The sequence below is a fragment of the Botryllus schlosseri genome, chromosome 1 (genome assembly GCF_051294905.1).
Source record: "Botryllus schlosseri isolate E-star chromosome 1, Bs_hap1, whole genome shotgun sequence".
Taxonomy (NCBI): Eukaryota; Metazoa; Chordata; class Ascidiacea; order Stolidobranchia; family Styelidae; genus Botryllus; species Botryllus schlosseri.
In genome coordinates this window covers 4,182,405-4,200,340 of record NC_137236.1, presented here as the reverse complement: position 1 = coordinate 4,200,340, position 17,936 = coordinate 4,182,405, and the positions used below count along the sequence as shown (strand labels likewise).

General features: G+C 38.6%; 2 protein-coding genes across 2 annotated transcripts in view; one reads left to right on the top strand and one right to left on the bottom strand.

The window, feature by feature from the left end:
- Positions 1-17,936, top strand: part of LOC145444738 (serine/threonine-protein kinase PLK1-like) — a 261,677-nt gene that overhangs the window by 80,737 nt on the left and 163,004 nt on the right. The gene's annotated exons all lie outside the window — the stretch shown is intronic.
- LOC145437337 (uncharacterized) lies at positions 2,167-3,737 on the bottom strand. The gene has a single exon (XM_080314543.1). The coding sequence runs from the start codon at positions 3,703-3,705 to the stop codon at positions 2,167-2,169; it is 1,539 nt and encodes a 512-aa protein (XP_080170669.1). The 5' UTR covers positions 3,706-3,737.

Here is a 17,936-nt window from a genome sequence, read left to right as displayed (position 1 = left end):
ACAAATAAACTTCACATCGAGACCGACGGATTATAATTTAGATTATTGATCGTTTTCTTTAGACTACAATTATTTTAAGCATAATTTCAAATTTTCGAATGGCATACTATAGTGTGGCTCGGCACCATGGTCATGCTGATAGTGAACAATGAGTAAACTAACGTTGAAAACGTCTGGGTATGCAATGTTCTTCTTTGCAATTGCATATGTTTGCTGCGCCGAGGTTCGAGATTCACGTATTATTGCTACGATAGTATTTCGCTGGTGGGAGGGGCAATGTATCGACAAGTGAGTCGCGTAACGCATCCACGCTCGTGATCTTTTATTATAATGTTCGACAAGAAGAATGCTTAGCGTGGATTATACTTGACTAGCTCCCCTTTAGTTCGGTGAATATATTCACAACTCCACCGCTGCAAAACGAATAGGTTGTGAATTCGAGTCAAGCTGAGGTCGACTCCAGTATTCCTACCGAAGTGTTTTGGGTTTATGTAGGCGTGGACTCGTCGTACGATCCGAGTAAGCGGTGTCTTGCGACGGCCCCGAACCATAATAGTCGGCGTATGAGGAACCATAATAAGGAGAACCACTAGCCTGGTGTAAAATAACCAGACCACAGTAGTCGAAACATCATTAATACCAACCTACTACGTTAGTGTGACCATTGACTAGTGTGTGTGACTGGCTGTCTCTTTACGCTGATTTTGCAATTCACATATAGATACATTTGTACGTGTAGCCTACTTGTGGTAGAATCGCAACGTCACCAGAGAGTTAACATGTAGTTATCAAAGCACCTCATTGCAATGTCCCCTCACTTCAGATTTGTGCAAAAGTTTCATAAGTTTTCATAAGTTTCATAAGTTTTCATAAGTCTCATAAGTTTTCATAAGTTTCATTAGTTTTCATAAGTTTCATAAGTTTTCATAAGTCTCATAAGTTTTCATAAGTTTCATAAGTTTTCATAAGTCTCATAAATTTTCATAAGTTTCATAAGTTTTCATAAGTTTTCATAAGTCTCATAAGTTTTCATAAGTTTCATAAGTCTCATAAGTTTTCATAAGTTTCATAAGTTTCATAAGTTCCCATAAGTTTCATAAGTTTCCTAGCACAAAATAAAGACACCCTAGCGGGTAGCGACGATCGCCACGCGCACGGGAATGAATGACCTAATTTCGCGACCATCTCAGCGGCAGATCATCACAGATCATCTCTAATTGACAACACAATTCTCGCAAATCAGCCGCGCGGAACACTGATAATACAATTATTGAATAGCGACTGAATATTAGAGTTAGACTGATCATTTCAAAATGACGGGGTTTCGCGTTTCAAATAGGGACCCCCGAAACCACAAGGCTACGCGTCTGGCACACGCGCGTATCGAAATCGAAGACGTCTCTAACGAGGTCGCCTGGATTCGCCTGATTACTGGTCACAAATCACTTGGGTGTTTGAGCAGAGCATTTTGTACGAGGTGGCCGCCACCTCGTAAATATGGTCACGAGGTGGCTGCGCCACCTCGTAACCTCGTAAGTCGGCGCCTATGAAAATGGCCACAGCATTACAATTTGAAACGAAACTGAAAACGATATGTGAAGACTACTAAGTACCAGAGAATATACCAAGGAAAATGCACACGAAGCCTAAAATTTAGGTGACATAAACTATAGTATTAGCTCATCACACCGTGATACAAATATTTGGATATCAACATCAAACTACTCTGACCACAGACACAGCACAAATTACCACAAATCAGTCTTCATTGAAACTGATTCAGGCAGCGAGACACAAATATCCAGGCAGTAATCATACGCCATAATTAAAATATGAAAATGGGAGAAACATTTTCAAACTGAAAAACAATTAGATGAGAAAAACAATGTATACAGAATTTTTTATTGTGGCAACGACAAATGGACATGGGCAATCGTCTTAGTAACACGAAGATACAAGTCCACCACAATTTCTAGACAGCAGGCACAGTAATCATTTAGCCGGAAAGGTGATTCAAAGATATATGCGTTTAGTACTCGTACAGATTTGATCGCAATATTAAATCGCATTGACATGATAGCAGAGTGAATGAACGTCTACTCTAAGTAACAGCATATTTTAGTACAAGGTGCTTCTGTCAATATTACTGCATCATGTTCGAGATCATCATCGTAAGAAAAAAAAGACATGCGTTCCGCATGAGTGCCTATTCAAGCTACTAAACTGAGTAAACGCTTTTCCGCAGATCTGACACTCATAGTTTTCGACTGCAGTATGTGTATTCCCATGTCTCTTCATGTCACAAAGCTGGGTAAACGCTTTTCCGCAGATCTGACATGCATGGTTTTTTATTCCAGTATGTGTATTTTCATGTCTTTTCAAGTTACCAGGCAGGGTAAACGCTTTCCCGCAGATCTGACATGCATAGTTTTTGACTCCAGTATGTGTATTCCCATGTCTCTTCAAGTCACCAAGCTGGGTAAACGCTTTTCCGCAGATCTGACATGCATAGTTTTTTATTCCAATATGTGTATTTTCATGTCTTTTCAAGTTACCAGGCAGGGTAAACGCTTTCCCGCAGATCTGACATGCATAGTTTTTGACTCCAGTATGTGTATTCCCATGTCTCTTCAAGTCACCAAGCTGGGTAAACGCTTTTCCGCAGATCTGACATGCATTGTTTTTGACTCCCGTATGTATATGTACATGATTATTCAAGCTACTAAGCTGGGTAAACACTTTTCCGCAGATCTGACACTCATAGTTTTTGACTCCAGTATGTGAATTCTCATGTGTTTTCAAGTTTTCGATCCAAGCAAACGCTTTTCCGCAGATCTGACATGCATTGTTTTTGACACCAGTATGTGTATGTTCATGTCTTTTCAAGTCACCAAGCCGGATAAAAGCTTTTCCGCAAATCTCACATTCATAGTTTTTGACTTCGGTATGTGTATTTCCATGACCTTTCAAGTGACTCAGTTGGGAAAACGCTTTTCCACAGATCTGACATACATAGCATTTTACTCCAGTATGTGTATGTGCATGTGCTTTCAAGTCACCAAGCCGAGCAAACGCTTTACCACACGTCTGACATTCATAATTTTTTACTCCCGTATGTGTATTTCCATGGCTTTTCAGGCCACCAAGCTGGGTAAACGCTTTTCCGCAGATCTGACATGCATAGTTTTTGACTCCAGTATGTGTATTTCCATGTCTTTTCAAGCCACAAAGCTTTGTAAACGCTTTCCCGCAAATCTGACATACATGGTTTTTGACTCCAGCATGTGTATTTTCATGTTGTTTTAGGTTACCAAGAAGGGTAAACGCTTTTCCGCAGAAATGACTTGCATGGTTTTTGACTCCAGTATGTATATTTCCATGCCTTTTCAGGTCGCCAACCCGCACAAACGATTTTCCACAGATCTCACAGTCGTGGTTTTTGACTCCAAGGTGAGCAGTACGTGTATCCACATGTCTTTTCAAGTAAACGATTGGATTATACTCCTTGCCAATGCCCTTGCGTTCATGATTTTTCAAATAAGTGTGGGATAATAAATGTTTGTTTAATTTAGTTATTGCAGCAAAGGTTTTTCCGCAGATCTCACATTCAGTATTTCGATCTATAAGGTGGAACCGCAAGTGAGCCTTCAATCCGCCCTTACGATTGAAGCTCTTTCCACAGATCCAGCACATCTTCCTCGTCATTCTTCTGGATTATCTGTATATTACTTTACATTTTCAAGCATCACACATGAAACGCTCTCTACTTGAATATGAGCATTCAACGATAGCTTGGAATGAGCTATTACATAGTAAGATAATTCTTATATTATAGCAACCCGAAAATACAAAAGCAATTAGCAAAAACAGAGCACTGAGAGCAGTGTAACAATATCCAAGAATAACAAACTTATGATCTAATATTACCAGTTCAGTAGAATTATTAGGCATTGTGGTGATCGGCAACCTGACAATTCAGACGATTAGTTCCTTATAGATGTTTCGCACATACTTTGTAGACCACAATTATATTTCAGGTTCCATCGCGGGTTTGCGGATAGAACATTTGGGACGTTCAGGTTTCAACTTGATTGTCCGATAGATTTTAGCTCCAAGACACCAAACTGTTAATTTACTCTGTCTTCAACAAGTCTCCGGGATGACTGAATATTAGATTCAAAACAATTTTGGAACAAGTGTGACACCATCAGCCCGGTTCGGCCAGGCGATTATGGACGGGTAACATCTCAAGTGCTTACTTTATGCAGTGCTCACCTTTACCAACTTTTTTGTATGATTCAAATCGAATGTATATAGTTTATGCTTTTAAATTCTCACGGATATGTAGCTGAGTAGTGTATTGTACCATATCAATTTGTTTCAACATATCGAGGCTTCATATTGGATCCTCTATTTTGGCTGATAATAACACACCGTAGAGCATGTGGCTATACACGTATACAGTTACTCGCGTATTATTTTCGCGTATTGTATTTAGACCACAACCATTTCATAGAACTTTTGACTGTAACAATTCGTGTTTTCAATCTTTTCACAGAAGAAAATAGCATCGAAACTCAAATTCTCATTGACAAGTTACATCTTAGCTGCGAGGATCATATGATTTCGAAACTCATAAAAAACCATCCCTTATTGCCCCAATCAATTCATTAAAACCTGGTGCCCACTAGAACACTACCCAGCCCTAGCAATTACTATGGTAGCGCTTTTCAGATCATCTTTGGAGCTTACAAAAAAATTAGAATCACGGGACCCAAATATCGTTTTGGGTTTCACAAGGCCTAGTTAACTCTGCAAGACTGGAACTGTGCAATGATACAGGCTCATGAACCCGTTCAATCCAGTTTTAACGATGAAATGTCCTATCGGAAATAGTATTATTTTTCATAATCCAACATTTCGTACCCTACTACTTCTATGGGTTGGAGTTGATGAATATGCATCATTCGAAATTGTTGTAGACAACCTAACAATTCCATGTGGGAGCCGATACAATTTCAATGAAATTTTTGATTGTTGTTAAAAATCAATAACTTTCTACCTTATTACTTTTCACTTAACAAACTTGGCACTTTCATCAACTAGGAAGTAAAATTTGAAAACAAAATTGATTTTCAAACAACCCCAAAAGTCTGTCTACTTTACAAAGCCCAATTATTATAACACTGTAATACGAGCAGGAATGTTGGCAGCATCCCAAATATATATCTTCTAGAACAGCGGTTCTCAACCGGGGGTCCGCGAAGCAATTTCAGGGGGTCCGCGAGACCTCAAAATTTTCAAAATAGTTGATAACCTAATTTTTATTTCGTTTTTTTTTTAATTTGAGAAAGCATGAGGCAGTTTCGCACCACAACTGCTAAAACCTCATGACTCATATCATCATCATACTCGTCTGACATGAACTATCGTAGTGTGGAAATTCATTTTCATTGCCAATTTTCCCATAACCTGCTAATACAAATATATTGCAGTTTAGAGACGTTTTGTTAGGGTTTGTGGAAAAAAAATAAAAATAGGGAGATAGTAACGTCAATCAGGGTGACTTCTTAATGTCTGCGAAACCTTCTCGATTTGAAGTTCTCAGTCTCATCAAGTTAGTAAACAGTCGTTTGAAATAAAAATTTCCGAAGTATTTCCCTGATTTGTCCCAGTGCAGAGATTGAAACCTCGCCCCGAAATCCATTTTATCCCGTGATATACATAACCACTATTTGAACCGCTTTTTGGAGGTACAGAACTTCAATTTACAATTGAATAGTATATTCATATTGGAATGGACCCGAATATTTTCGGCTGACATTGGTCATAAATCGGACAATGATATACCTGCTCTTAAAGCTCGGCTATCTGATTTGGAGCATTCTTATTGCGGATGCCTTATCGACAAGGATGTTTTTTTGATGAGCAAGGAGTGTTTCGTAGCTATCAAAGCATTACGCTCCAACCCTGAAATTCATATCACCAGTTATATTGGTAGGCAGCCTTGTCTTGTTGTTGTTTAATTGTTCATGGTCGAAAATGTTTGCTCGTAAATACATACGTAGACCCAAACAAAACAAGTCGTTTCAGGACAGTCTTTCTCGGGTTGGAAAACTTGGATCCATTCTTTGGCGCATAAAATTTGTCTGTACTTTTAGATAAGTATTTCACGTTGAAGGTGGAAACTTTCTGCGTGCCGATCAAAATGCCGTCGCGGCCCGCGGTCCATATGTTGCCCGTCCCTGCGCTAGATCCCGGACGTGTTATGTTTATAAAATATATGTCTCTTCATTTTGGTGCGATAAATGTTGCGATCACACCAAAAGTATCGTCGTAAGCGTTATGCGTTAATATTGCATTAGCCTCCATTTGTCTTTCCGGAAATGGTTTTAGGCACTCCTCGTTCATATCAAAACGAAGACACGTATTTTTCAAGACACGACCACATACCTCATGAAATACAGCAGCAAAATTAGCTTTGAAATAATAAAAGTCTGCTAATTTCTACATAAATAGTATGATGTTATTTTCAAGAAAAAAAAACATGATTTTGCTGTTTATCACAAGCCTACAGTTCATATTTGCACAAGACAGACGAAGGTTGCACCACAATAGAGCTAAAATTATCCTTGATCCGGGGATTATCAACGAAAAACTCAAATAGTTCCGCTTCTACTAGTCGGAATTGACTCAAATTTGAATTGTATCGTCTTTGAAGACAGCTGAACAATTTCATGGGGTTGACAGAAAAATTTGAGAATTTTTTTTTCAATTTTTATTAATAAATTGAAAATTTCAATTCAAGATTGCATGGCCTTTACTGGTTGGAATTTAGTCAAATTTGGTGTGCATCGTTTTCTTGGACAACCTGACGATCTAGTCACTAGGCCAGTGGTTCTCAACCGGGGGTCCGCGAAGCAATTTCAGGGGGTCCGCGAGACCTCTAATTTTTTAAAATGGTTGATAACCTAATTTTTATTTTATTTTTTATTTTGAGAAAGCATGAGGCAGTTTCGCACCACAACTGCTAAAACCTCATGACTCATATCATCATAATAATCGTCTGACATGAGCTATCGTAGTGTGGAAATTCATTTTCATCGCCAATTTTCCAATAACCTGCTGATACAAACATATTGCTGTTTAGCGACGTTTTGTTGGGGTTTGTGGTAAAAATAAAAATATGGAGATAGTAACATCAATCAGGGTGACTTCGTAATGTCTGCGAAACCTTCTCGATTTAAAGTTGTCAGTCTCATCAAATTAGTGAACAGTCGTTTGAAATAAAAATTTACGAAGTATTTCCCTAATTTTTCCCAATGCAGGGATTGAAACCTCGCCACGAAATCCATTTGATCCAGTAATATACATAACCACTATTTGAATAGCTTCTTGGAGGTACAGAAATTCAATATACAATTAAATAGTATATTCATATTGAAATGAACCCGAATATTCACGGCTGACACTCGTCATAAATCGGACAATGATATACCTACTCTTAAAGCTCGGCTATCAGATTTGGCGCATTCTTATTGCGGATGCCCTATCGACAAGGCTGGTTTTTTGATGAACATAAGGAGTGTTTCGTTGCTGTCAAAGCATTACGCTCCAACCCTGAAATTCATATCACCAGTTATATTGGTACGCAGCCTTGCCGTGTTAATGTTCAATAGTTCATGGTCGAAAATGTTTGCTCAAACAGAACAAGTCGTTTCATTACAGTCATTCTCAGGTTGGAAAACTTGGATCCATTCTTTGGCGCATAAAATTTGTCTATATACTTTTAGATTAGGATTTCACTTTGACGGTAGAAACTCTCTGCGGGCCGATCAAAATGCCGTCGCGGGCCCATCCAACCCGCGGTGCGTATGTTGCCAGTCCCTGCGCTAGATGCTGGGCGTGATATGTTCATGAAATATTTGTTTCTTCATTTTGGTGCCATAAATGTTGCAATCACACCAAACGTATAGTCGGAAGCGTTATAGTTAATATTGCATTAGCCTCCATCTATCTTTGCGGAAATGATTTTCGGAACTCCTCGTTCATATCAAAACGAAGACGTGGATTTTCAAGACACGACCACTTACTTCAAGAAATACAGCAGCAAAATTAGCTTTGAAATATTCAAAGTCTACCAATTTATACATAAATAGTATATGATGTTATTTTCAAGAAAAATCAATATTTTGCTGTTTATCACAAGCCTACAATTCATATTTGCACAAAACAGATGAAGGTTGCACCATAATACAGCTAAAATTGAACTAAAACTGGAAGGGGTCCGCGAGGGTCCGTGACGGTCAAAAGGGGTCCGCGAAGCCAAAAAGGTTGAGAACCACTGCACTAGGCGAATGAGATTTGGAAAAAAAAGTTATTTTTGAACAACCCTAATGTATATGTGTGTTGGCCCCAAGTGGGCTAAAACTATGACACCAGTTGTTCACCATTAGCATTTTGAAACGGTGGCATAGTCAGTATTGGTGAATGATGGAGACTTCGACTCAAAATATTAAACTTCCTCAATATTTATCCTACGGCCAGAGGTTGCCGGTATCAAAGTACTTATCCTTTTGGGCAGTTACGCTACTTACTCAGGTGACCCTGTATAATAGACTACTACTAAACAGTTTTCCAGCAACACCACTTATTTGACGCACTTGGTATCTTGACAAGTACAACGTATTTTTAAAATAAAATTATCATGACAACTGGGCGAAACACGACCTGTACCACGGTAACTGAATATATCTCGCAACTACTTGACATTTTTCGTCATCTGCGAAGATCCATCTTGTGAGTTGCGATTTCAAAAATAGACACTACAGATAGAACTGCTTATCATTACCACCTCATCCATATCAACTTTTTGAAACTACAGTACTTTCAAGATCTTTCATTGTGATTGCCTAATGAGATGTCTTCAAGATTACTAGTTCTACTCGTAATTATGTGGAAATGTACCTCGTGATCTCAAAACGGATAGCGAGGTCATGCCACGTTTGAACAGCCATGCACGCCAAAAAACTGTAAGGTCAAACACAAAGCCTGCGGCACAAATTCAATCCGACCCACGATCTCTTTGGATGAATAGAATCAACTCATTTTACAAAAGAAAGGCTTCTATTCAAAAGCTGCTATGGATATACAAGACACAACAATTCGAAGTCATGTTACACTAGGTCAATTAGGCTACATCACAACCACGCGCTACAGAATTGTAATATGGCAACGAACACTTCATTTATGTTATTCACTCTCAGCGCAAAAGAGAATCAGTTGAACAGATTGAAGCGATTCCATTTGCGAACAGAAATGTATTGCTCCGTGTATCAAGCGTGTCATGAAGATTCATCTAAAGTAGAGTCTTCGGACATGAGTCTTTCCAAGATACAATCTGCGTATCGTGGGTGCGCCCCCAGATTACGGTTGTATCGGTGTTTTTGTAGCAGTAACGGCACCAATCAGAGGACACAGGATCAGTGGTGTGGTCCTGCATGATAGAAATACATTGGTCATTCGCTCTGGTGCTCAAAACAGTCAGAGTTATCACTTAAGTAAAGTAACTTCACGCATTTCTACTCAATTACAAGTTGGCGAAGCGATTTCAAGGACAGGTGAAAACTACTCCCATTTCCACTTCGTAGTTTTCTGTTTTCGAAAACTTCATTTTTATTAATTCAGACATCGCTACTTATATTCGAGTAGACATTTACGTAATTCTTGATACTTCTACCTGAGTAGCAGTGATGATTGCTTCATCACTTCTGTTATTTGATTGATCCAGAAGTTGGAATGCAATGGGGTTCAACATCCCCGCTTTACAGTGATTTGCAATCGGAAATATTTGCAAATTTTCATTCTTGAAACATTTCCTTTACAAAATATAATCGTAGCTCACAAAAGGCGCAGTTAATGTTAATGGTTGTTTACATGTAGCACGATGTCACTTGTCCGAAATCACGGTATGACAAGGCAGACGAGCGTACTGGCCACCTTACGTTGGTGCCATGGACGCACCGGCCTGATAGACAAGTCAAAAGTCACCAAGAAAAAGTATGCCGGCATTCAAAGTTCAAACGTACACAACTTACTTGAAACTCAGTCGTTCATTCCAAGGGTTGCGATAAAATCGTTACCTTCGAGTCAAACGTCATTTCAAGTGACTTCAGTATTACATTTATTCTTATACACAGTTTTTTGTCCATATTAGGTTACAATCAGAATTATAACTGTCACTTTTTCTCAATTACACTAGAATTTGAATTAGAGGTAGACAGCATTTTACAAATTAGGTTACAATCAGAATTATAACTACAGTTTTTTCATATTACACTAGAATAAGAATTTAAGCCGGCAAATTTTTCCAAATTCGGTGAGAATAAGAATTATAAGTTTTTTTTTCAAATTATATTACAATTAGATTTATAGCAATAGTTTTTATTTCATATTAGGCTAAAATTAGAGGTATAACCACACAGTATCGTTCCAACTAAGAATATTGATGGCAACACATTTCTTTCGTACAAATTAGATTAGATTTAGTACCACTAAATTAGCGAAAACTTGGAATTTCAATCAACTTCATATCAAATCAGAGTTCTCACAAACATGAGATTGACAAATGTCTGTGCAGCAAGCTCAGCTCGTTTTGCACCGTAGCATTTTCAGGAAAATCAGAAATTAGAATGGAAGTAAAATGAGAGTATGCAAACATTTCACAAATTAGATTAGAGTTATATAGCGCTAAGAAATATTTCACAAATTAAATTATATTACCAGCAATTTACTGCAATCATATCAATTAGAGAACAAGAATGATGTTGTAGTGTAAGTCTGTTATGAAGTCGGTGCCGACCTCATATTTGTGTGGAAGAAAAATAATGCTCGGCCGTGTAGAAGAAATTTGGGTTCTAGTGAAGTAAGCGCCGTAAATTTAGACGGCGCCAGTGTGGAACACTGAATTGTGGGTGTGCGATAGGAGTGTGAATGTTTCACTTTAATAAGATGTGTGCTGTACATGAACATTGAAATGAAGGTTTTTAAATTTACTAGATCTCATATGGAGCAGGTGAATTATCCGCCCTGCCTAATCATAGCACGGAAACAGATAGGAGAGAACCGTCTAGCGACGCGCTGTTGAAAAAAACGGCGTTTCCCCGCAAGAGACAGCAGATACCCTAAAACCTGCACATGCCCTACCATTTTGCTTACGCAGGCGTTCATGGAAGGACATACAACGTATTGCGATTAATTCAAGCGGGAGCGTTGCCCAACGTAGGTGATTGTGTACGGTTTCTAAGGGAGCACGGACTATTGGTGCGAAAAAGGAAGCGTAAAAAAATGCCCTAAAAACGATTACTAGAGACGTTAGAAACTAACCTAAAAACCAAGCCCTATACGCAACCATTGCGCGTAAATCATCGACGCACAATATCAATGCAACGCCGCGTAGATGTGATGGAAACAAAGCGGGCTGTAAGAACAATCGAAACAGATCCGTATTATGTGACGAATACACACCTCTCCATCACCGGGCCGGATCGCCAAATCCAACAGCATGATCAAAAGGTAAGTACCAGAATAACCACTTCAATTTCATCAGGAGATGGCACATCTGGACCAACAACAATTGATCCGAGGGACAATACGGCGATCTTGTCGTCAACTACCAACAGACAAGCTCTGCCGATCGGATCAGGAAACACAGAACTAAAGATGACGATTTTCAATGAACACAGCACATCGCAGAACACCGTAAATGGCGAACTGATCCAAAGTCAGTATGCATGTCTGTCGTATTCTTATTAATATATGTTATTTACAAAAAGTACTGCAATAACGGGTCTAAAAAATATTTTAGAGGTGTTGCTCGACGAAATAACCAAAAATCGTGTATAACAACTATCGCGTGGCAGGACAAACTAAACTGTTAATAGAGAGATAAGTAATAAAGATATTTCTCGATAGTATTAGGCGGGGGCCGAGAGAAGTAAACGCGGGGTTATGGACCGGAGTTCTGAGCGTAAAATATAGTTGGGCCTTTGCGACTAACAAAATGACCCATGACGCCAGAAATAGGCACAATGTTCGAACGTACTTTCAAAATAACCGGCCTTTAGGACAATTTCACAAAGATATGTATTTTACTTGGGGCGAAGATAATAAGTTTGATGAACAACAAGCCCGTAGTCAGAGAAGGGTTGGGGCCCGAAATCACCGCCTTTTGAAACGCGGAGCCCCGTGCTTTCGCAATTGCCGCTCGGGCGCAGGCACCCGATTGCAGTTAGATAGGACGCATGATCGGTGTTGCGCGCGTCTGATTGGGGAGTGGCATGTTGCCGATTAGCGTGATCGTCAGTGCACTTTGCAATGCACAATGTAACTGCGACAGCGACGGGATCTCCAGCTGAGAAGATTGCGAAATCGGATAGCTCTGGTCGATTTTTTTCGGCTTGTTTTGATGTTTTGGAACGAATAATTGAGTTTACCTAAATTGATGATGCTGATTCCGAAATTGCTGTCGGGAGTAGTATAGTCGATCGGTCGCAGATCGTAATGGGTTCTTATGGGCGGGGTGGCGAGCTAACGAGAAACCGGGGGTGGCGAACTAACGTTTTCGTCTTATGGCGGGGGTGGCGAACTAACGTTTTCGTCTTATGGCGGGGGTGGCGAACTAACGTTTTCGTCTTATGGCGGGGGTGGCATGCGGCTATTGTGTCTTATGGATGCGGTAGTGATTCGTACTTTCGTTTATAGACTGCGGGCGGCATGTCGTACTTTCAGCAAAAAAGGTGTGAAATAGTTTGCTAAGTCTAGGAATTACTCTCATGGTAATGTTTGAGTAATTAGATTACCCCAGAGCCGGCGTAGACGGTGATTCGAATATCAACAATAGTCGCGTTCACAAACTAACACTCCAAAAAGGTGTGAAATATTGGTAAAATCCCGCGATCGCTCACAAGATAATACCTGATACATAACCATCGCTCGCGACTCGCTGTTACATACATGCCGATCGTTGACAATGTAATATTCTGGTAATTAGTTTACCACAGAGCCCGCGTAGACGGTGATACCAACAATAGCCGCGTTCACAAACTAACACTTCAAAAAGGTGTGAAATAGGTTGCAAATCCCACGATCACTCACGAGATAACACCTAAGACATAGCCATCCCTCGCAACTTGTTTTTACATACATTCCAATCGCCACAATGTAATATTTTGATAATCGGTATGTCACAGGAACTGGATTTCATTGGCAAAATTTAATAAGTAACGAATAACAGAACCGTCGCAGACGATGATTCGAATACCGACAAATTCTCACTTATTTCTGATCCCACCCAAATCCTTTGCGAAGTTGACGCTTATTCGAAAAGGTGTGAAATAATTGTAAAACCCTACGTCGCTGACAGGATAATGCATCAGACATAGCGATCTAGTTATAGCACGGGTCGGAATCCATTCGGGCTCTATAGGTAAATTGAGATAATCCGAAACCGAATAATTTGACTTTGGCGTAGTGTGAATTGAAATAGGATTGACTAACAAGACTACCAAATTTCAACCCGGTCATATTTAGAGATTATACGCATATTGATTTGAAACAAGTAATGAAACCTTACAACTCTATTCACGATCCGGCTTTCCGTTTGTCAAAGAGACATTTTAACATCTTACCATACTCAAAAGAATTATTCATAATATCAACCGGTGTTAAAAATATAGTTTTCACTTACTTGATTATACCACTACAACTCGCAAACTTGAATTAATTCATCCTGGTTGTATTCATATGACCGATAATTTTTATTCAACTGTAAAGGCCGTTACTACACTGCAAGACAAAGTATTTACTAATCGGTACATACACGACTTGACATAACCTATTACATTTTGAGTATACGAGATTTGAATGTCTGAACAATAACTGAGAATTAAATGATCACGAGTAATCCGTATATTACAGCGTAAAAGATGTTGGAATGTCAGCAACTCTGTACGGTCATAGTTACTACCACTAATTTACCCGGCCAACTCGTCATGATCATTCCTGAAATCTACACAAACATGACCACTGACTAGAGTTAACCACAAAATAGCATCGAGTTTTAAATCCAGTTGTAGCTTACGTATTATTTGAATGCGGGTTATGTTTTGTTATAATTGGGTGTACGGATAAAGTATTAGGTCTCGACATTTTAACATTTTGCCATACTCAGTCAATCAGGAAAACATTGGCAAGTAAATCCGTTTGTAACTTACCCGACCAACTCAAGCAGTCAGCCAAGCATACACGAGTCCATACAATCACTAAAACCTAAAATCCATAACAAGCTCGGTTGTATTCATATCCCGACACATCTTTTTTATTCAACTTTAAAAGTCGTTACTATTCTGTAAGATAGAGGAATTACTACGCGGTATATTCTGCAAGACAAAGTAATTATTACTCGATATATTTTGTAAGACAAAAGTAATTACCACTCGGTGCAGGTGACTTGAGATTAACATAATATGTTTGAGTATACGAGATTTGAAAGTCTGATCAACGTATAGTTGCGAGTTCATTTCTTACAATCGAACGCTGGTGTTATATCGAAAGTTACCATTCTGTGAACATAAGGATTGATACATTGATGTGCCATATGTAATAGTTGATCATGACTTGATTATTAAATTATTCGTGTTAATTAGACCCGGCGTTGTGGTAAAGGTTATTATGACAACAACAATCTTTTCAGTACCGTTGTTATTAACATATCGAGTTGTAAACTATACGTGTCTGAAATGTTCATGATTGAAAAATTATTCCACCTTGGTACATATCACTCTGCGCATCGCGGATATCAGAAAATATTTTACAAATGTAATTGTTTCCAGTAACCAAGACTAAAGATGAAACAACAATTTCGTTTGCTGATTAACAACCGGTGCAATACTTTATTGTCGGAATCTGCGACATCGAATTGAAACATACGCACATTACGCAGTACGAAAATATCACTTTGGGCTCCGGGGCGGTGTCATTTAATCTGTGTTAAACTCTGTTCACACTCTCTGTCGAAAATGCGTGAAATGTAAAAACATTACGAGGTCACACTCTAGACTTTGATCATCAAAAAAGTAAATAGAGGTATCTTTACTGGATGGATTCTATTCAACTGGTCTTGGTTAATACAAAACCCATCACAATAATATCGAACTATGTGCTACACTGAAATCTACAAAAATGTGTTTGTATTGCTGTTCATAGTAGCGATATCGATTTGAACCTCCAGAATAATTGTCATCATGTAACCAAACTAAGGAAAGTTGTTGTCAATTTGTATGATGTTCACTGAATGCATACTAGAACTAATTGTGTAACGCACACGACCAGAGAAATTGGAAATTTTCCCATTGTCATTCGTCACAATACTCGGTCACTAAAATACGTTACTTGGATGTGATTGAATCGCTGGTAGTTAACAGGATAAATCAAACCCCTAAGAAATTTCACTCACTCATTGGATATTAAACAGTGTCGCCTAATCGGTGTGGGTCGCTTTTTCTAAATACAAATCATACCTGGCAATCGCTGATAATTAACTCGGTAAATCAAAACCCTAAGAAATTTCACTCACTCGTTGTATATTAAACAGCGTCACCTAATCGGTGTAGATCGTTTTTCTAAATGTAAATCATGTAGGTCCAGCAGAAAAAACATTTTCACCCACTTGGTTAATGAAGCCGAGGTCGACATTCGATATTTTGTTTGCGGGAAATACTTTGCAATAAACACACTGGGGTGGTTGAGCTTTAACATCGTCAAGCTGTCATCTGTAAATCGAGATCACAGCCGACTTGTAACTGTATCGTTTACCTAACCGAGTTGTATGCACAGTTTCACATTTTTATCATTTAGTGATTGCTGAACATACCAAACGATACACATTCACTTCCGAAATACTGCGTTGATCTCAATTCCCTTTGTCGTGATAACCGAAGTACATTTGTTTCGAATTCGTAACAGCCGACTTTTCCATGACACGATAAATTTTGACAAGTTATGCTTAGAAGATTGGTTGCATATCGCGAAAAATAACATACTGCTCATATTGATACTGTTAATCGGTATTTTCACGCGAGTCGATTTTCAAATGAGTAAAATTTATTACATGAGTTTCTCCGCTTAATGTAAATGAAAACTCAGTCGTCTTTTAACATCACAAAGACATTGATAAAAAGTAAGCAATCAAACACAACACTTTGTACGACACTAATTATTGTTCCACACATCTCATTTCATACTAAGTGTATACGAAAGATATTCATGTTACACGAAAATATTCGCTCATACTACAAACCTGTACAATGATTGGTGGTGTAAGTCCAGCACAATTGCGGTATCCATACGAGTTTAGTTAACACAATTTACGACACCGAGGTCGCCTCATCCTTCGTAAGACAACAAACCAAGGCTTCAGGATATGTCCATGTCATAACAATAAATCAGCTACTCCAACAACAGAGTACATATGTTTTCTAGCACGGTGCTTACATCTTACACACAAATCAACCTACTTTGCTAACGAAAAGTGCTGAGTCATCACATGGTTGTCCTCACAACAATACAACTAAAACATACTATCATACAAAATGGCCGTTATAGTTTGCACACCAACGATACATCGTACAAGTAGCAAGTCTCGAGAATCCAGTTATTAAAAAAACGTGAAAGTGTTTCTACGCCAAGTCGGTATGTTGACGAAAGCATATATTGTAATATCATGATCGATTTACATTCGTTGGTCACAAAATGTCACTACTCTAAATAATTATTTTTCACTCAAAGCGTACTTGTCACCATTCGTTTCATCAAGCACGAGTTCAAGAAACCTGCTACGACATGAATTGTTATTTTTATGTTGTGTAAATAGGTAATAATTAATTTTAGTAACACTATATCAACATCATCGAGTTGCGCGAATAGATTGACATGTGGTCTTGTGGTTTTAATCGAAGTATACAGCACGGTCTAATGTAGAGTCATCTCTACTGTACAGCAACTCGGTAATCGAAATGTATTAAAATTTAAACAACGATCTTGTTTCGTCGCACCAAAAATATGTTTACTATCGCGATACTCTGCACAGGTCGTGTAAATCCTTTTCACACTCGTAATAGTATGTCAACAGCTACCGGCGACAACGTTTAACAATACCAACAACACTAAACATACGATACCTACCCAAGTAAAATTACCATTTTCACCTAGAGGTCGGTCGTTACCCGAGTAGAAATACCATTGTCCTTTGGAGATTTATCGTTTACCCAGTGTAACAACCCCCTTTTCCTTTGGAAATCTATTTTTTCTCTGGTTAACAAACCTTTTTCACTTGGAAATATATTTTTTCTCTGGGTAACAAACCTTTTTCACTTGGAAATATATTTTTTCTCTGGGTAACAAACCTTTTTCACTTGGAAATATATTTTTTCCCCGGGTAACAAACCTTTTTCCCTGAGCAACAAACCATTTTCACTTGGTGGTCCGTCGTTTACCCGAGTAAAAATATCATTTTCTTTCGGAGATCCGGCGTTTACCCAGTGTAACAATACATTTTCACTTGGAAAAATACTTTTACCTAGAGTAACTAATCATTTTCTCCTGGGTAACAAACCCTTTTCGTCTGGAAACTATCATTTACCTGAGTACCAATACAGTTTTCACTTGGGAATCTACCTTCTCCCTGGGTAACAATATCATTTTCGTTTTGAAAACTGACAACCACACCGGACAATTTGATAGTTTTGTATATTGTTACAACGGGCAGTGACAAAATATACACCAACAACGACTCCGATACATTTATCTAATCAAATATTCACTTGCTCTGATGCACCCCATCAAAATCATTGGTTACTCACATACAATAACAATGAGCT